The following is a 20606-nucleotide window of genomic DNA, read 5'->3' on the forward strand; positions in this document are numbered from 1 at the left end:
CCAAACCCCCCAGCCCCAGCCCTCATCCCCACACTCCCTAATCCTCTGCTCCATCCCTGAGCCCCCTCCTGCATCATGAACCCCTCATCCCCAGACCCACAGCCCTCACCCCTGCATCGCCTCCTATCCCCAAACTCCCTCCCAATCCCCCTCCCCCTTCCCACACACCCCCTCCTGCCCTCAAACTTCCTCCCAAAGCCTGCACTCCGTCCCTTTGCACCGCCTCTCACCCCCAAACTCCTCCCAGAGCCTGCACCCCTCACCCGCTCCTGCACACCCACCCCCTGCCCCAGCCCGGAGCCTGCACCCAGCACCCAAACTCTATCCCAGAACCTGCACCCCTCCTGCACCCTAATCCCCAGCCCAGGACCTGCACCCCAGACCTCCTCCCCCCACCCAACCCCCCTCCCAGAGCCTTAGGCAGGTGGGGTGGGGGGTTCTGGGCACCACCAACATTTCTACAACCCTGCCACCCATGCGAGTGGATAAGGGTCAGGGCAGTCAGGGGACAGGTAGGGTCCTGGGGGGGGGGGCAGTTAGGGTAGGGGGTTCTCAGCAGGGGGCAGTCAGGGGACAAGAAGCAGGGGGGGTTGGGGTTCTGAGGGGAGCAGTCGGGGTGGGAAGTGGGAGGGAGTGGATGGGGCGGGGCTAGGACGGGGCTAGGACGGGGCTTCCCGCCCCCCCGCCCCCCCCGTGTCCTCTTTTTTGTTTGTGGAAATATGGTAACCCTACTCAAGAGTGAGAGTACCAACCTCAGGACAGACTGTTAAGAAACAGGGTGAAAACTCCAAATTGGTTGTGAGTTGTATACTTAGATTTCATCAATTGTAAACTCCTCAGGCGCTATAGCAGCCTTACCATGGACACAGATAGCCCCCTTGCGTATTCTAATCTGTTTTACCACCCAGGCAAGCTTACCTTTGTGATAGATGGTCCCTTACACCAAAAATCACAACAACATTCCAGTTACACCCAGTCCCAAAGGACAAATCACTTAACCCAGGTCAGTTGCACCTTAGATCTTTCACCCAAGTCAATGCTTGTTGTCAATCCTCTAATAAACTAACTAAAGATTAACTAAGAAAAAGAAATGAGTCGTTTACAAGGTTAAAGTAAGTAAACATACACACACTAATGAGTTAGTCTTAGGTTCCAAAAGATGGTAGAAGCTTCTGTAATAAGCAAGCTCTGTATGTCCTTTAGGGTTAACCCAGGCTGAGCAATTGGGAATTCCTTGGTTATGCTTAGAAAACTTGCCCTCTCCAAAGTCCAAACAACATAGAGAGACAGAATCTTCTTGTTAGGGATTTTAACCCCTTCTCCCAGAGTTCAAGCTGATGGGATGAGTTCATGTACATCTCCTCTTCATTAGGTGTGGGGACGAATGCAGTTAACAAAGTCTTTGTTTCACAATGGCTCATTAGATTTCAGTGGGCTGCCTTGGTGGGCAGGACCGAACACTTTCTGTAGAAAGCCAGCATTTTACATTAGTTAATGCTTCTTTCCTGTTTGAGTTACATGGTTACAAAGTTTTTCGGTGCAAGCATTCAATATAACATAACATTGGGGTATAGATGTTATAAATTAGATTAATAATGCAGCAACTTACAAGCATTTCATAAGTCTAAACACATTTTTATAAATCTAATACCTGTTTAACTATATTAACATACAGGTGAGCCAGACTGATTTTCTTCTGTGCATTTGTCCATGTTCAGTTGAGGCCTAGGGGCTTTGGCTTGAGCTGGCACCTGGTCTGCCAGGGTCACATGCCAGTACAGGTGAACAGCAGTAGATAGGAGCCTTATTCACCAGTGGTACTGCTGTGATCCTGTATAGATCTGCTGACCAGGGACCTCTCCTCATCGACTCTGATAGGTTGGGCAGACAGGACCCCACATTCCCACGGGGGAAGTGGAGAACATTTTTGTTTTCCTACATCCACAATCTCCCCTGTTGTCAGGACAAATTCTCGGCAGGGAGATTTTAACCCAGCAGGAGTTGCAGGCTCTGAGAGAAGTCCATTCCCCATCCCATGTTCTAGTTGTGACATTCAGTCAACAGCACCAACAATATGGCTAACTGAATTGGATCTGATCTTTTTGGCATTGGGTAATCAGATGTAATGGAGGAACACCTCCCCTGAGAAAGATTAATCCGGACAGGAGATTGAGAACTTACTGGTCCCAGCCTTGTTCACCCAAGCTGGGACATCCCCCTGAGGACTTGGTTGTACTCCATGCCCTGGGGACCACTGCAACCCACTTTTGACCCGTCATACTGGCCCTGTTGGTGTCCATGGGACCTATAGGCACAACACCAGGGTCTGTGTTGTAATACAGAGTAATATTCCCTCTCTCTCCCCAGTAATGTCAGACAAAATAACAACCATATTCTTCATAAAGAAGCTGGGAAGGGCAAGATCTATTCCACTGTATGTAGAAGCAGACAGTTTATGGAACTGGTGTGTCAGAAACCAAATCACTCTGTTGGCAGTGTACCTTCCAGGAGTCCAGAATTAATTGATGGACAACCTCAGCAGGCACTTCGTGGTGGATCCTGAGTTGGAATTATACAATTTAGTGATGAATAGCACCTTCACTTTGAGGGGCCCCCACCTGGGCGTGTTCACCTCCAAGGTGAACAGGAAGTACAACATCTGATGCTCCATGGGAGCTCAAGGTCAGTACTCCAGAAGTGATGCTCTCCTACTGTCTTGGACGGAACACTTGAACTATGCTTTTCCTCCTGTCCTTGCTACCCATGAGTCTTCAGAAAATTCAACAGGACTGAGCACAGGTCATCTTCATCATGATAGTTCTGGTTCCCAGATCTCCTAAAAATGTCAACCTGTTCAACTATCAGCATTCAACCCTTCCCAGATCTCTTTACTTAAGAGACTGGCAGGGTCAGGCATCCCAACCCAGATGCTTTTCACTTCACAGTTTGGTATTTGGATGGGCATCAGACCTAGAATATTCCTGGTCCAAAATTGTGCAAGCCGTTCTCAATAATAGCAGGAAGGACTCCACCAAAAAATGTTATCTAGCCAAGTCAAAGTACTTCAGAGACCGTGGGTATTCCTGCTATCTTGGATTATCTCCTTACCTTAAGACAGTGGGCCTTTCCTGTAGTTTGCTGTGGCTTCACCTGGTGGCAGTCATTGTGTGTCACGCACCAATGGACAGCTACTCTCTCTACTCACCTAGCCATGGTCTAGGTTCTTAAGAAGTTTACTAAGAACCTTTCCACTGGTAATGAAGCAAGTCTGTCCTTCGGACCATAACTTAGTACTTTGGGCATTCACTTAGCCACTCTTCTCACCCCTAGCTATATGTTCATTGTTTCACCTGTCAATAAAAGTCACTTTCTTCATTGCCATCATTTAATCTAGATGAGTAGGTGAACCTGGAGCCCTAATGGCAGACCCACAATAGATAATTTTCCATAAAGACAGTCTCTCTATAACTGCACCGAGATTCTAAGATAGTTTCGGAATTTCACATAAATCAGACTATCCACTTACCTGTATTCTTCCTGAGGCATGATGCTTTCAGCAAAGAGAACAGACTTTATTTCCTCAATGCAAGCATTGGTATTTTAACTGCAGAGAACAAAACAGATCAGAAAGTCACCTGGACTGTTTGTTGCCATAGCTGAATGAGTTAGAGGACAAACTGTTTCTTCCCAGAGATTCTGTAAGTGGCTTCATTGATGATGTCTCCTTTGAGGACAGCAGTTCCACAAGCCGCCATTCCACTTCTATCCTCACACCTTCCTTCTTTCTGAGTACTGCTTGTCAGTCACTCACACTGGAATACATATAGGGACCAGCACTCGATGAAGAAAGGGAAGTTAGTTACCTTTTGTAACTGGAGTTCTTTGAGATGCGTGGTCCTTATCTGTATTCCACTACCCACCCTTCTTTTCTTGTGCTTTGGATCTTTCTGATTCGCAGGAAGAGAAGGAACTGGAGAGGCAGTTGGTCTAACCACCCCTTATCCCCTCTGTGTAGAGTACAAGGAGAGCGAGGGTGCAGGCATGGACACTACTTGCAAGAATTCACTGGTCTTAGTTGAATGGAGTCCATGTGTATCCACAATGAAACACAGATAGGGATCACATATCTCGAAGAACAAAGGGTAACTAACTTCCCTTTTCAGTCCATCTCCGTGCTACTAGATAAATTTGGCTTTGGATGGGCATTTGCCAGAGCGAACTTTATCACTGAATGAAAAGTCCATAAGGTAGTCTTGTCTCAAACTTTGAAACACCACACATCACGTAGCGTACCCTGAACACTGACAAGCAGATTTAGATAAGGATATAATACATACCTCAATTATTTATTGGGATATGATGCAATTTAGGGCATGTGTACAGAAGAAAATGGTTGACCTAAGTTATGTTGGCATACAGCTGCCAGAGTAATTAAATCACTTTTGCGTGTCCACACTTTGCTCTTTGTATCAGCAATGTGTGTCCTCACCAGAAGTGGTAGTATCAACTGTACTGTCTGTGTGGGGAATTGTGGGAATGCTTCTGAAAGCCAGTAACAGTCAATGTAAGCAATGCGGTGTCTATACTGACACTGCGTTGACCTAACTACATCAACATTGATGCTCTGCCTCTCATGGAGGTGGAGTTAAGTCGACATCCCGGGGCAGTTACATGGGCAGGAGCGAAATTTTAGTGTAGACACTTATATAGTTAAGTCAACATAAACTGCCTTGCGTCGACCTAATTCTGTAGTGTAAACCATTCCTTAGCAATCTCTCTCTCGCTCTTTCTTTCAAGATGGGTAATAAAATTATTTTTTTAAAGGCAAGAGTTAATTTAAATTGAACAATTATTTGCCTTTGTAAGGGTGGAATAATTGTAAAAATTGGAATAAAGGTTATAAAGGTATTAGTGGGTTTTAGTGCAAAATAAGTCTTTAATTTGAATTTTCTCCATGTGTAGAGTGTTGTTTATCATACCCTTTCACTGGTGATTTGAATGAACATGAATGTAAATAAAAGTAGACCTACATTTTCAAAAATGTCCAAAGATTCTGTGTGCCCAATTTGAGACACTTTAAGAGTCTGATTTTTTTTGTGGAGAAGTGCTCAGGTTTGTAAAGCCTGTCAGAATGAACACTCAAACAGGCACATTCAAACTTGCTAGTCACTTCTCAAAATTGAGGCCTGTAATTGTAGTTGCCATCAGATGAATTGTTCATCTTGTTTTCTAGGTGCTCAGATATTACGGTGATGAGCGTGGTATAATATGCTGCTTTTCCAAGAAAAATGTGAATTTAACAAGACTATGCCAACCCCTATGGAGCACTGTAGATAGGTCAGGATAAAGATCTTTGTATTTTAAAATAGCCATTTGGACTCTCTTAAAATGTGGGGGGGAAGGCTACCAGACCAATTGACTTGACCCATTCGTACCCTATTTTTAAGTTTAGTCATAAATGACTTGAAGGTATTTTGTGATACATAGGAGGGAATATGGTTTTAACTGCTACAGCATGAGACTGAGAATCAGGAGATCAGGATTCTCTTCTCAGATTTACCGTTGATTCACTGTATGAGCTTGGACAATTTATTTAACCTCTGTTTCCCAATCTGTAAAGTGGAGGTCATACTGACCTAATGGATGTTATATCGTGATAAATGTTGTAAAGTGATTCTTGGGTGAAAGGTGGCCCGGTGATGGAGAGTGGTTTTTTTTAAACAGTATTTAAAAAATAACCAGATTATTAAATTCTAGTTTAATCCTGCAAAAACATTTATCTGTAATACTTTTTTCCAGTAGTTAGAGCTTTCTTTAACTTGGAATCAAGGAATTAGTTATCACCCTGTAGCTCAGTCAGAACCACCAGTCAGTCTCAAGGACCTCCTTGCGAGTATGGTCTTGTACTTTCTCTTTTTGTGTTCTAATAAGTGTTCTTCATTGGTTGCTGTGCCTCAGTCAAAAAGTAGCCTGTAGTACCTTTTCTTGCTTCCTTACAGAAATTTCTTTTTACAAACTTTAGAAAAAGATGGGTGTGTGAAAGGATGGAGAGAAGATAAATAATGTCTTTAGTTCCTGATCACTCAGCAAGAGCAGACTTTCTGTTTGAAATCTTGCTCACTGAGAGCGCCTCATGAGATACACATCTAATTTTTGTGAGGGTCCCAGGAGACCGTGATCATACACTCTTAATCCAGCACGTAGTACTTCAGTACAGCACAAACACAATAATGCCGAACAGTCAGTTTTTGTGTACTTCATGCTGACAAAGCTTCTTAACTGATTTAAGTTTCTTTAACAATATGTACGTTATGTTTCAGTGAAACGGGTAACTTAATCCAGTTGTCTGTGTCTGTACCCCAGAAAGTCATATTTCAGAAGTCAGTTAACTCTTTTCACTCTAAAACTAATAATATGATTATAAGTAAAAGGCATATTTGCAGTCTGGTTTGGGAAGCAGTGGAACACCCTCCTTCCTCCCCCCCATACACCCAAATAATTTGGTTCTAAAGTATGACCTGGTCCACACTAACCCCCCACTTCGGACTAAGGTATGCAAATTCAGCTACGTTATTAACATAGCTGAATTCGAAGTACCTTAGTCCGAACTTACCGTGGGTCCAGACGCGGCAGAGAGGCTCCCCCGTCGATGCTGCATACTCCTCTCGCCGAGCTGGAGTAACGGCGTCGACGGCGAGCACTTCCAGGATCGATCCCAGAACATCGATTGCCTGCCGCCGGACCCGGAGGTAAGTGTAGACGTACCCTATGAACACCTGACCAGTGCAGTTGAGTGACTTGCCCAGATTCTTAACAGATCTGAGGGCTAGCTGGTCCATGGTTAACCTAGTTAAGGAAGTGATGCTTTACAGAATGATGGAAACAATGTGAAGAAATAGTGCTGATTATACCAGCACAAACAATTTGGGGGTTATTTATTATGTAGTTGTGCAACCTGACATTTTTGTTGCTAAATGTTCAAACGTGCTTTTCTCTGTGCTTGGTAAAAAGTTACTTTTTCTTTCTGATAAGTTTCTTTCTTTCTTTTTTCTTTCTGACCTTTTCCCGTAATTGATTTTTACTTTTGTAGTTATTTTTCAGAGACAGATACTTTATCAATCCTTTGAGACTTTTCCACGTAGCATACATGTTTCCTCCATTATTATTTATCTGCTAAAAATAGTGAAATCAGGAAGTGGTGATTTGCAGATGTAGACAGCTGTCAGTGGATGCTTTTACTTTTCCTACTGTCAGTTTTAGGATAACTGCATCTGTTTTTCCCCTCCCTGATCCACCAAGGTCACCCACTACAGGCTCCCAGCTCCTAACCCTCACCACTCTTGGGTGAAGACTCACATCTCACTCCCTTCTGATTGTGGGTTCTCTAAAGCTGCACTGATCCTGTCTGCTTTGTGATAGACGAAAAGGCCCGCATCGGTACTTTGCTTTCTCACCCGAGGCTATGACCAGTGTATTACCCGCAGTTATAAATTACCACACAACTCTTTCTGAGAAAGCACATTTATTCTTATGGTGAAAACGTTAGAGAAAACATATTAAACGCAATAAAAGAAGCTGCATGCATGTTAAAAAGCCTACCAGAGGTCACCCCCAACTCCTAATTTGGGTTCTGTGATAGGTGTTAGTCTTTCAAAACCCAGAACTGGATTTTCCCTGTGTTGACAAATTCATAACTGTCTCAGAACCAGAACCCTGATTAGGCAATTCAGCTGTTTCTCTATATAGCTCAGGCCTTTGATCTTCAGTCTTTGGGACCAGGTAATCAGCAATGACCTATTCCTCAGGGCATAGCTTCAAAAGACTGGGTTTTTGCATAATGGGAGATGGGAAATTTGCATGATCTCTTCTTAGGTACTCCCCAGGAAAACCATTACACACTTTTATTGTCCCAAAATTCCATTCTTGTTTGGCACATTTTCATTAAAGTCTTTTGAACTCCCGAGCTTACATCACATCACTCCCCTAGAGAGATTACACACAATACTGGCACACAAAAATTAATATACTTTGTATTCAATACAGTGGACCCCAAAGATACCTAAACTTCATTCAGTAAGGTCTCACAAGTTTATTGCAGGAAATTGCTATATCTGTCACACCTACCTTCTGCTAAAAGCCATTATTTACATCCCTCTTTTCAAAGTACACATTGCTGACTGTTGTTTTTAAAAAGGCAGAGTTTGAAAACTTCTCCTGGAAGCATTGTTCTCTCCATAATCACCAATTACCTTCCAGGTTTGCACTGAAGAGTATGGGACATATTTACTCATGCTTGTGAAAGGCCAGAAGCGGAGAGACTCTGGCCCCACCTCTTCCCTTCTGGCTCTGCTGGCTGTACTGCCTCTCCTTGCCCCCTCTGTTGGGGGTGAGGGGCTGTGTCTCACCTCTCCCTCTCTATACCCATTCATAAGCCGACCCCCTTCTCTGATGCTTCCCTTTTTTACTAAAAAATTTGGCTTATGAACAAGTATATACGGTAATTATAAAGAGTGGGAAGGTGTGGCAGATGATCCTTTGGCCACAGGGCAACTATAAGCAGGCTTTGGAATTTACAGTTTGCTTGCTGTCTGGCAAGTTGGAAGAATATTTGTTCACTCCTGAGAAATGTGTACTAATATCTTTAGCCAACATGGATGGGTTTATTTCCTTCCCTCCCTTCAGACACAGATTTATGTCTAAAGACTTAGGGGTACATTTTGAAAGTTATCCTCTACTCTTGCTAATTATGTAGCTACCTTATGCTATGGCTGTTATATTTCTGCATGTGCACAAGAGCTTGTTGGTTTAAAAAAAAAATGAAACTGGAGTGAACTGAATTTTGCAACTTCTACAGCCCGCAAACATAATTTTTAAGAATGTGCCTATTGATTGACTGTTAGTATCAGTTCATTTGATTATTTCACTGAAATCTAAAACTGTTGATTTTAAATTGCTACTGTGGCTCAGGGCTGGTCTGCATTGGGAGCTTACATTGGCATACAGTGGTGTGAAAAATCCACACCCCCTGAGAGATGTATTCCGATCTAACTCCCAGTACCGTCAGTGGTAGATTGACAGAAGAATGCTTTCGTCTCTTGGGGAGGTGGATTATCTCTACCAACGGGAGAAACCCCTTCTGTCAGCGTAGGTAGAGTCTACACTGAAGGGATATAGTGATGCACCTGTAGCCATTTAAATGTAGACAAGCCCTCAGTTATCTGTTCAAAACGTCTGAATTGTGATGAAATGATAATCCATTATACACTTTTTTGTAATTAGAAAGATAGATTGCACCACATTAAACATTGCTTAATAAGATTGTATTACATAAAGGCAGTCTGCTTAAATGAGACACTTAATGGAAAGAATTTACTCATTGGCTACAATACAACGCAATTCTTCTTCGAGTGATTGCTCATGTGTATGCCACAATAGGTGTACATGCTCGCCACGTGCGCCGGTGCTGGAAGTTTTTCCCCTAGCAGTACCCATAGGGATTAGTGCCCCCGCGACCCCTGGAGTGGCGCCTGCCTGGCGCGGTATAAGGGGAGCTCTGTGCTTCCGCCACCCTCAGTTCCTTCTTGCCGCCAGTGAAGGTGCATCAGAACTGCTCTGCTCCAGCTTTGCTGTAGCTCGTCCCCAGAACTGTTCGTTCGTTTGGTACCTGTAGTTCGTTAGCGAGCCCTGGGATTTAAGTTGTGCGGTTCTTGTCAGCATTCTACGCCAAGAAGCGACCCACACACAGACTGTTTGTGCTGCTTGGGAGAAACCCATATCAGCGAGAGGTGCAAGATTTGCAAATTGTTTAAGCCTCGGATCACAAGAGAAAGGGACATTAGGCTCCGAGCCATTCTGATGGAGTCGGCGCTGACCCTGACCCCGGCACGCTGCTCCGAGCTGGTACCGGGCACCGCGGTGTTGGTACGCGGCAATCCCAGTGCCATCGACCAGTCAGCACCGCTCCCCATCCATGGGGCATGCCAAGAGGGCCAAGAAGACTCCCTCTGCGCAACGGCACCGAGGGAAGTCTGGGACAGAGGCTAGGCCCATGTCGGGCAGTTCTTGATCCCCACACACGTAGAGCTGAGTAGCCCAGCCCCTTCGGAACAGGCCTCTCTGGATGTCTGGATGCCATCCACGTCCGAAGCCCTCCAGGCAGCCTAGGACATCTTGTCCATGCTGGTGCCTGGAGCACCGCCAATATCGGACCACGCTCCAGAGGCAAGCCGCTGCTGGGATCTCCACAGTCGCCCCTGGCTCGGTACCGGTCTTGGTCGAGGGAACGTTCCCGATGTCGATCACCACCCAGCGACCGCTCGGGGCAGGGTCCACGTGGATCGCCCTCGACGCCAACCAGACTCTCGGGCTGGGTTCCGTCCGTCTGGGACTCGCAGCACCGGTCCTCCTCAGAGAGCGGACATATCGTCGGTCCTTATCTCAGAGAGGGTACTGCAGTCGGTCATGGCACAGTTGTCGACGCCGTTCTTGCTCAGGCTCCTGCTCCAAGTCGCCGTCAAGGCACCACAGCCTCGGGCGTCGCCTTGCCGTCGCAGGTCTGCCCATCGAGGCTATTCGCAGAGCAGCTATTACCCTCAGTACTGGTCCTCCATGTTGAGATTGTGGTCTAGTGACAGTCGCAGATCCCGCCACCGCTGGTTCTCCGAGTCGAGAGATAGTAGCGGATCCTACGCCAGCCTGGTCTCCATTTGTAGCCGTCCTTCGACAGGCCAGACCAGTCAACCTGGGCAGCCAGCCCCACAACAGGTGCAGTGGCACCGAGCATCATGGCTGGCCCAGTGGTACCAGTGGGCACCGTGGCCTCTGGCGCAGCCCCCGGTGGGAGCTCACTCACTCAGTGGCCGGAGCTTCGGAAGCACCGTCGGCCTCTCTCTCCAGACCCCCAACAAAAGAGTCAGTGGGATGCTTGTCCTCAGTACCATGCCCTGAGTCCGACCAAGTGGTAGATCTTCAGGTGCCAGCCGACGCCCAAAGCACTGCACCGGCCTCTTCGCCCTGCCCTGAGGAGTCGACTGCAGCCCCGCCTCCCTCCATCCCGCAGGAGGACTTCAGGGCCCACCAAGAGCTCTTAAAGAGCGTGGCAGCAAGCCTTTACCTCCAAGCAGAGGAGATGGAGGAGCCCTCGGACTCCCTGTTCAATGTGTTGTCCCCATCGGCACCGGGTAGGGTGGCCTTGCTGCTCCATGAAGGGGTGGCTAAAATTTCAAATGCCCTGTGGCAAACACCGGCCTCAGCCCCTATATCAAAAAAGGCAGAATGCAAGTACTTTGTACCCACTAAAGGGCAAGAGTACCTATATACCCACCCGGCGCCCAACTCCCTGGTGGTCAACCACAGGGAACAACAGGGTCAGTCAGCCCCGACCCCAAAGAACAAAGACTCTCGGAGACTGGACTCTTTCGGAAGAAAAATTTATTCGTCTTTGAGCTTACAATTACAAGTGGAAAACCATCAGCCCCTCTTGGGTCGGTACTAATTTAATCTGTGGGGCTCCCTGCCTAAATTTGAGGTCTCCCTCCAGGAACGCGATAAGGAGTTCAGGGTGCTGGTGGAGGAAGAGGCAACAGCAGCTCGGGCTTCCCTGCAGGCTGCCTCAGATGCTGCGGACACGGCTGCACGTTCCATGGCCTCTGCGGTGACCATGAGACAGGCGTCATGGCTTCTGCTTTCCGGGCTCTCTAGCAAGGCACAATCCTCCAAGCAGGATCTCCCATTTGATGGGAAAGCTCTATTCGCAGAGGAAATACAAGGCTGCATGGCATGAAGGACTCCCGCACGACCCCCCCCCAGCCTGGACCCTCCAAGGGCAAGCAGGCGGGGAAAAGGTGATTTTTGACGGGACGCTCGGGGGCAACCCGCCAGTCCTCACCAGGGAGCCACCCCAATAAAGCTTCCCTTCTCCAACCAATTGTGTGCTTTCCTTCAGGAATGGTCTCGGCTCACATCGGACCGATGGGTCCTCAACACCATCTCCCGGGGTTACACCCTCCAGTTTACCTCCTCCCCCTTGCCCCCATCCCCCTTGGGGGGACCCCTCGCACAAAGTGCTGCTTGAGCAGGAGGTGGGGCGGCTCCTACGACTAGGAGTGATAGAGGTGGTGCCCGAGGAGTTCATGGGCAAGGGGTACTACTCCTGTTCTTTATACCGAAGGCCAAAGGGGGTCTCAGGCCCATACTGGACCTACAGGGTCTGAACCAGCACATGGTGAAGCTCAAGTTCCGCATGGTCTCCTTGGCCTCCATCATTTCCCCCCCATCCCCCCCGCCCCCCCCCCCCCCCGGATCCCGGGGACTGGTACACTGCCCTGGATCTACAGGATGTGTACTTCCACATCCACATATTCGAGGGGCACAGGCGCTTCCTGTGTTTCGTGTTGGGACAAAATCATAACCAATTTACGGTCCTCCCATTTGGGCTGTCCACTGCTCCCAGAGTGTTTACAAAATGCATGTCGGTAATAGCGACCTACATCAGATGGCGGGGGGTACAGATATTTCCCAATCTGGACGATTGGCTCGTCAAGGGCACCTCCCGGTCGCAGGTGAGGGATCATGTGGTGCTCCTCCTGTCCACATGCACCGCCTTGGGCCTACTAGTAAACAACACCAAGTCCACATTAGTCCCGGTCCAGCGCATAAACTCTGTCAGGAGTTTATCGGGGCACTCCTGGACGCAATGTCAGCTAAGCCTCCCTCCTGCCTGACAAGTTTGAGACCCTGAAAGGTTTCATCGACTTGGTCATAAGGTTCCCGGTGACAATGGCCAAGGTTTGCCTGCAGCTCTTGGATCATATGTCGGCGTGCACGTATGTGGTCTGTCACACCAGACTCAGGATGAGGCCCCTCCAGCTCTGGTTGGCCTCGAATTTCTCTCAGGCCACAGACAGGATGGACAAGGTCCTCACCGTGCTGGACGCTGTGATTACCTTCCTGCGATGGTGGTCCACCCCAAACAGCATGCTCCAAGGGGGTCCCTTTCAGGGACAGGGCCCTGTCGCTGGAGCTGGTGTCCGATGCATCGGACCTGGGTTGGGGGGCCCACGTGGGGAGCTTTCAGACCCAAGGCCTGTGGTTGGCTCAGGACCTGAACATACACATAAACGTCAAAGAGCTGAGAGCAGTGCGGCTGGCATGTGTGGCCTTCCGCTCGCACCTGGAGGGGAAGGTGGTCAGGTTTCCAACAGACGAGGCCTCGATGTTCTATATCCACAGGCAAGGTGAGGCCCGCTCCTCTGCCCTCTGCCTCGAAGCCCTCAGGCTGTGCTGTATAGCCCATGACATCCACCTGAAGGCCTTCCACTTACCGGGTGCCCACAACGAGAGGGCAGATCGCTTGAGCAGGGACTTCTCCTCGCAACACAAGTGGTCCTTCCACCTGGAAGTGGCCCACCGGCTCTTCCGAAGGTGGGGAACTCCCCAGGTGGACCTATTCGCGACTCAGCAGAACCAGCGATGCCCCTGGTTCTGCTCCTAGGGGGCCCTGGGGAGGGGCGCTATCTCCAATGCCTTTCTCCTGTCCTGGTCAGGCTGGCTTCGCTATGCCTTCCCCCTATTCCCTCTAATCAGCAGGGTCCTGGAGAAGATAAAGTCGGACAAGGCCCGAGTCGTCCCGATTGCCCCGGCGTGGCCCAGGCAGTATTGGTACGGGACCCTCACGGGCCTGGTGGTAGCTCTGCCATGACCGTTGCCGCTCCGCCCAGACCTGCTCTCACAGGACCAGGGCCACCTCCTCCATCCCAACCTAGCAGCTCTTCACCTTACGGCATGGCTGCTCAATGGTTAGGTAGAGAGAAAAGGACGTGCTCAAAGCAAGTTCAGCGTGTCCTCCTCGAAAGTAGACGGCCCTCCACTCTCCGCGCTTATTTGTCAAAGTGGTCCTGGTTTTCTAGGTGGGCGGCAGACAAGGGGGTCTCCCCGGTGACCGCCCTGATCCAGCTTATCCTTGATTACCTCCTCCACTGAGGGCCCAGGGCATGGCACCCTCGTCCGTCAAGGTGAACCTGGCGGCCATATCGGCCTGCCATCCGCCGGTGCAAGGACACACGGTGTTTTCCCATACTATGACTGGCCAGTTCCTTAAGGGTCTAGACCATCTTTTCCCGTATTCTAGACCCCGGTTCCACAGTGGGACCTAAACCTGGTGTTGGTTTGTCTCATGGGGCCCCCGTTTGAACCACTAGCCACGTGCTCCTGGTCTCACCTCTCATGGAAGGTGGCCTTCCTGGTTGCTGTCATGTCGGCCAGGCGAGTCTCAGAGCTCAGGGCCCTGACCTCCGAACCGCCGTACATGGTCTTTCATAAGGACAAGGTCCAGCTCCGCCCACACCCCACGTTCCTCCTGAAGGTGGTCTCCGCCTACCACGTGGGTCAGGACATCTTTCTACCGGTCCTCTGCCCCAACCCTCACACATCCAGTGAGGAACACTGCCTCCACACGCTCGACGTGCGGCTGGCTCTGGCTTTCTACCTCGAGCGGACTAAGCCGTTCAGAAAGTTCTCGCAACTGTTTGTCGCCCCGTCTGAGCATGCCAGGGGCCAGCTGATTTCCACTCAGCAGCTTTCCAATTGGATCACTTTGTGCATTTGTTCCTGTTATGAACTGGCGGGTGTTCCCCCACCACCCATTGTGGGGGCACACTCGAAAAGGTAACTGTTTTTTCTTAGTATAATAATCCTGACAAAATGGTTGTTTTTCTCTACTTTCTAAAGTAATGTACCATATATTAAAAAAGTGTAAAAAATTAAAGATTAATGCAAACAACTGCCTGTAGGTGGCTCCAAATGGGGGACACAATTACTGTGTGTATTCCTACACATGTACAACTGTTTCAGTATTATCTCATATTTACATTTAACATAAACTGTTTTTTTTTCTTTTGGTTCCCATAAATCTGCTTTCTCATGTCATAGTTTTCAAAATTATCTTACAAGACTTATATTTGATACTATTAAAGAACTGTTACACTAATTTTACTCTTGAACAGAATGTTCCTGTTGAACAGAAATTTATTTTTGCTATGAGACACACAATATCAGAATTTTTTTACATAAATGAACAAGAGTAGTGAATGCAATAAACTTGTGTAATAGTTCATTGATAAGCTTAGCAGTGAACTCCAAAGGAGAAAAGTATTCTGATTAACCAAAATAGTTTTATTCTGACTTTGTACGACAAGTTCCAATTTTTAATATTATCTGTGCTGAGTAGTGACTGAAATAAACCAATCTGATTTTATAGTTGTGAAAAATGTAACTTGCTCAGGTTTAATTGTAGGTGTTCTCGAGAAATAGTTTTTAGAAGTTTACGCTTTAACATTCTTTTTATTTCATCTAGTTCAATACCAGATGGAAATGATGCGAAGCCTTCGCCACGTAAACATTGATCATCTTCATGTTGGCTGGTACCAATCTACTTACTATGGCTCTTTTGTCACTCGTGCCCTCCTGGACTCCCAGTTCAGTTACCAACATGCAATTGAGGAGTCTGTAGTTCTCATTTACGGTTAGTATGAGGTTTCCTTTATTATTCTTTTCCCCTCTTAATATTATTACTACTATTTTTGTATTCTGTCTTTTGCCTGTAAGAGTAGCCTGGCAGGCCTTTTCAAGTAAATACCAACCCTGTGTCTGCAGCAGCCTCAGCAGCAGCTAAGTCTAGACAGGGTTTCCTTCTCTCTGTTTATTTTTCTTGCTATCAGAGCCCTGATGTGTACGTTTTGGAATGCTGGAGTAGCTGCTTCATTTTTATTCCTCCATCTCCCCTCCGTCGTTGAAGGGACTGGTGGAACTAGACCAGATGTCTAAAAACCCCCGATTGCTAGAGTGTCTGGCTCTGTACGTGACTGACCAATCATAACACAAATTGCCAAATTTTTTATACCTCTGACAGAAGCATACAAAACCTGGACTGTTTCTTAGCACAAAGATTTTTTTATTTTCTGCCTATTTAATGGTGTTTCCTCAAGCTCTCCAGACCAGATGTTCTGTGCTGTATCAGAACCGTAGGCAATTTAACAGCTTTATAGCCTCCCCCTCCCTGAACACTCACAGTTTGCCATATCTGGCAGACTTGCATATAGTTTCCAGCTGAGAAGTAAATGTAACGTCCTGAGTATCTGTCAGAAAAAATACTAATGAATACGATCAATCTTATGAGCTGCCCCAAAATTGTTTCAGTATGTTAACAATTGGATTACAGTAAAGAACAAGTTGTTAAAGTATACTTATATTGGCTGGAAACATTGCATCATCAGACCTTGATGAATTTTCCACTTGTTCAAGTCTATTTTGGTTTTCATTTTATCACCGATTGCTAAAAGTTTGACTGTGTTACATTTCAGACAACATGAATGTTAACAGTTTTTATTCTAATATTGGCATACCTTAGCTGCTATCATGGTGCAAGTGTTAAGCTTCCCTGTCCTAGGAATTTAACAGTTTGTTTAGAAAACATTCCACTGAGCTCAAGACAGTATGTCAAGAGGAAGCTAATCTTTTTATGCATCAATTATTTTTTTGTCCCAAGCAATTAGACAGTTTGCCTAATATGAATTAGCCTATCACTAATCCTAAATCTCACTTTGGTATTAAGTGATTATGGTTTAGTAAATATTTTTTTTTTTACTACATAGGTAGAGCTGCCTTTTTGTGAGGGGGAAACCTTTGTATTTCAGTGAGGCAGCCATCATATGCGAGTTGTTTGGGTAGTTTGTGCTAAGGAAAATAAAACCGGAATTAGTACTTTTCACTTTTCTTAAATACAAATAACTTTAAGTCCCACATTTGCATTAGATGAGTAAATAGATGCATTACATGTAGTTCAGTTCTATTTTATATCTCATTACTACACTTCTAGTCAGGCACCACAGTCCCTGTTGTGCTGATTTTTTTAGGTTTTTAAATATAAATATGCAATATAATAATTTTCCTAAAATTTAAACCGTCCGAAGAAATATTCAAGTAGAGGAAGACTCTTTTTAAATCATCTTTGTAATTGTGTCCTTCCTCCATACTTTGTCTTAGATCCCATTAAGACTGCCCAAGGGTCTCTGTCGCTAAAGGCTTACAGACTGACTCCCAAACTGATGGAAGTTTGCAAAGAGAAAGATTTCTCTCCAGAAGCGTAAGTATTTTAAAAGGATCTCTCTTCATGAGCCTTCTTTTGGGGGGCGGGGGAGGGGAGGGAGTTGGGGCGGGCAGGAGGTGGAGGGTTAAAAAGAGATTTCAGTTGATGTCAATTTCTGTGGATACCAGATATGTAAATTCAGTGATGCATGTGTACTCAAATGCAATGACTAAGAAATGATGAAGATGTTGCTCCAAGCACTTCTACTGTTGGCTTGGGGGAGCAACATTAACATATGTTTTGAAAGGATGTGCTGCATTCCATCACTCCAGCCATGGGATGCGTGTTGTGAAGACAGCTGCAACTGGGAACAGAGGCAGAGATACATTGAGGTGATGGCAAAAGGGCAGAAATACACGAAGAAATAGAGAAAGGGAACAATCTCTTAAGGCCTTGTCTACATGGGGAAAATTGACCAGCATAGGTATTCTGGAATAACTATTTGTTATAGCTATTCCTTGGACACTGTCTTCTGGAATAGAAGTAATTTTATTCCAGAATATTTACTGTGCTTCCAAAACAGACCTTTCACTCTGTGCTGCCTAGCACAATGAGGCCTATTAGCACTATCACATTATCAATAATAAACGATCTCTTGGCCAAAAATAAAGAGACCTCTAAAAATACAGCTGTTCTTGAGACATGCTAATCAAATAACAAGTTTTACTATTTTTGTGGCAAGAAAATGTTTTGTGAATTGTTATTTGATTGGTTACAACAATGCTGCTTGTTTGACCCTGCCATTGAGTAACCACTTATAATTGAAGCAGCTGCTAGCATGACATCTTTCCCCCAATCATCTCAGTGCTCAGCATCAAAAAACAAACCCACGCAAAGCTTTCATTCAGAAAAACTGAACCATTTCACTGCTCAGTGTCTAAAGATAACATTTCCAGTAGTTTGCTTCTTAGTCTAAAAAATGGAAGTGAATGTTTAGTTTCCAGCCTTAATGGAGCCACACATATTACACGTGCCCCCAAACTATTGTACCTTTATTTGTTGATCTGATGAAAGGTATCCGTGTCTATTTTGTCTGTTTAAAAATTAAAAGTGAGGGGTAATAAAGGTAAGGTAAAATGTTGTTATAAAAATAAGAAAATTCTATTCTGTTATTCTGACTAGAATTTAAATATATTTCATCATCCTCTTTTTAATTATGTAAATGATTTAAAGTTATATGTTCAGTTTCTGGAGAATGCAACTTTCCATAGAAACATTAGTGTGTTTCATCATAACATAGTAGTTGTGAATTTAGAACTTATTGCAGAGCTGTGTGGTGACTAGTCACTTCTAGTTAAGAAAAACTGATGGTAAGGAAAACAGTAAAGGACTCTGGTGGGGCAGAGTCAACCTTGCCATTGTAGTCTTTTGCTGGAGGTTTATTCTTGTAAATAACTCATTAGTGATTAAAGCATCTGCTTTACTTTTGAGGACTTTTTCACTTGGTTAGTTTTTACATTTATAAAGCCTTGTACAGTTTTTTTCATGCAAATGCCTCTCTTACCAAAGAGGCTTGAGTGTTGCTTGGCAATGGAGCTCTGGAAATCTAGGTCTCTAGGGAATCACCAGCTGACTGTTGCTAGAACAAGAATAGAGACCCCAAGGAGCAAAGTTCCCGGTTGTATAAAAACGTTCTAAACTTGCTTCACAGGTTGAAAAAAGCAAATGTTGCATTTGAGCACATGTTTGAAGAAGTGCCCATTATAATTAAGAATTCGTACCTGATCAATGTTATGCTTTGGGAGCTGGAAAAGAAATCGGCAGTAGCAGATAAACACGAATTGCTCAGTCTGGCTGGCAGGTAAGTACTTGTTAAAATAATCGACGTATCTTTATTCATGTTCCTAAACTGCACTTTAACACCATAGTGAAATCCCAGCCTTGTTACAATCAATGGGAGTTTTGCCATTGACTTTAATGGAGCCAAGATTTTATCCCTCCTGTCCTGCTTTGAGTGAAGCAAAAACTACATGCTAAAAAGTATCAGGGGGTAGCCGTGTTAGTCTGTATCTACAAAAACAACAAGGAGTCTGGTGGCACCTTAAAGACTAACAGATTTATTTGGGCATAAGCTTTCGTGAGTTAAAACCTCACTTCTTCGGATGCATAGCTATGCATCCGAAGAAGTGAGGTTTTAACTCACGAAAGCTTATGCCCAAATAAATCTGTTAGTCTTTAAGGTGCCACCAGACTCCTTGTTGTTTTTGTACATGCTAAAAACAGTGTTTAAATTCAGAGAATAAATAATTTACATACTCAACGTGTACCTAGTAAACTTTGTAGTTAGTGTGTGTTTCTTCACTTTGTAGATCCAGCTAATGCTCAGCACCTACAAAATTTGCCAAATAGATCTCAAAATAGAACAATATCTTTGGCTTCATTGTTTTTGTCAAATATAATCTATGAATGATTTTATTAAAAAATAAAGCACATCTGTTCTGCTGAGCCAATAATATGCAGTTAAAAACGATAAACACTCCTAAACAAGAATATAGTGCTTGAAAAGAGTTTTCAATTACAGTTGACTTTACTAAGCCTGGTGTTGCTGGTATCCATTTTGCTAAAAAGTAGCATTAGGTTTGCTGGGAGTTTGAGAGCCCGGTGTCAGGTTGTCTCCTCTCTTCTGTGGCATCTCTATTACTGAAAGTTTGCAACCATGGCAGCCCATTCCATATGATCCTCTGCTAATCTCTTTGTGGGCGAATAGTCCTTTTCATCCACCCAGGATACCATATTGTCGATCCATGATCTTTTTCTGCCTTGTCATCTTCTGCCATCAACTTTCCATTCCAGTGTGTAAACATGCATTGCCTGCTGAACCTCTAATATGCCCTGCAAATTGAATCTTTCTTTCAGAAGATCTCTAATTAGTCTTTACTGAGTTCCCATAATCTCCAATACTTTTTTTGTTGGTTACACAATCTGTCCATATTTTTTCTAAATTCTTTTATAACACCATAATTCGAAAGACTGCAGTTTCTTTATTATCGATTTGTTTGAATGTACATGTTTCATCCCTGTAAGTCTGTTTTTCAGAGTTGGAATTTAGTCTTCAGATTTATGTCCCTTCTCATCAGATGTTTAATCTTCCAGAATATCGTTGTTTCTGCTATTCAGGTGCTGACTTCAATGTCCAATTTTCTATTTTCTGTAATGATGCTTCCCATGTAACAATAATGTCTCACTCACTACATGGCTGTGTCATTTACTGAAATCTTGCCTGTTTTCCTGTGATCCTTGCAAACCACTGTAGTTTTTGTCTTGTCCACATTCCTCTCTAGACCATCTTCTTTGCCGTATTCATATATAATCTCCACTGATTTACTCAGACCTTCTTCTGAATCATCCAACAGCTTTGTCATCTTCATAGTGAGTGTTATTCATTTTCCATTCCTCTTAATCAAAGAAACACAAGAAGGTATTAATTTCATCAGTCACTATAAATGTACAACCTTGCTTCACT

The 20606-nt window shown here is 45.2% G+C and overlaps 1 protein-coding gene across 1 annotated transcript in view; it reads left to right on the forward strand.

Moving 5' to 3' along the window:
• EIF3H (eukaryotic translation initiation factor 3 subunit H) overlaps window positions 1-20606 on the forward strand; it is a 142467-nt gene that overhangs the window by 105903 nt on the left and 15958 nt on the right. The window contains exons 3-5 of the mRNA XM_054019857.1: window positions 15353-15520; window positions 17041-17140; window positions 18795-18944. Coding sequence (XP_053875832.1) covers window positions 15353-15520; window positions 17041-17140; window positions 18795-18944 — 418 coding nt within the window. The remainder of the gene's footprint in view (window positions 1-15352; window positions 15521-17040; window positions 17141-18794; window positions 18945-20606) is intronic.

The sequence above is a fragment of the Malaclemys terrapin genome, chromosome 2 (genome assembly GCF_027887155.1).
Source record: "Malaclemys terrapin pileata isolate rMalTer1 chromosome 2, rMalTer1.hap1, whole genome shotgun sequence".
NCBI lineage: Eukaryota > Metazoa > Chordata > Testudines > Emydidae > Malaclemys > Malaclemys terrapin.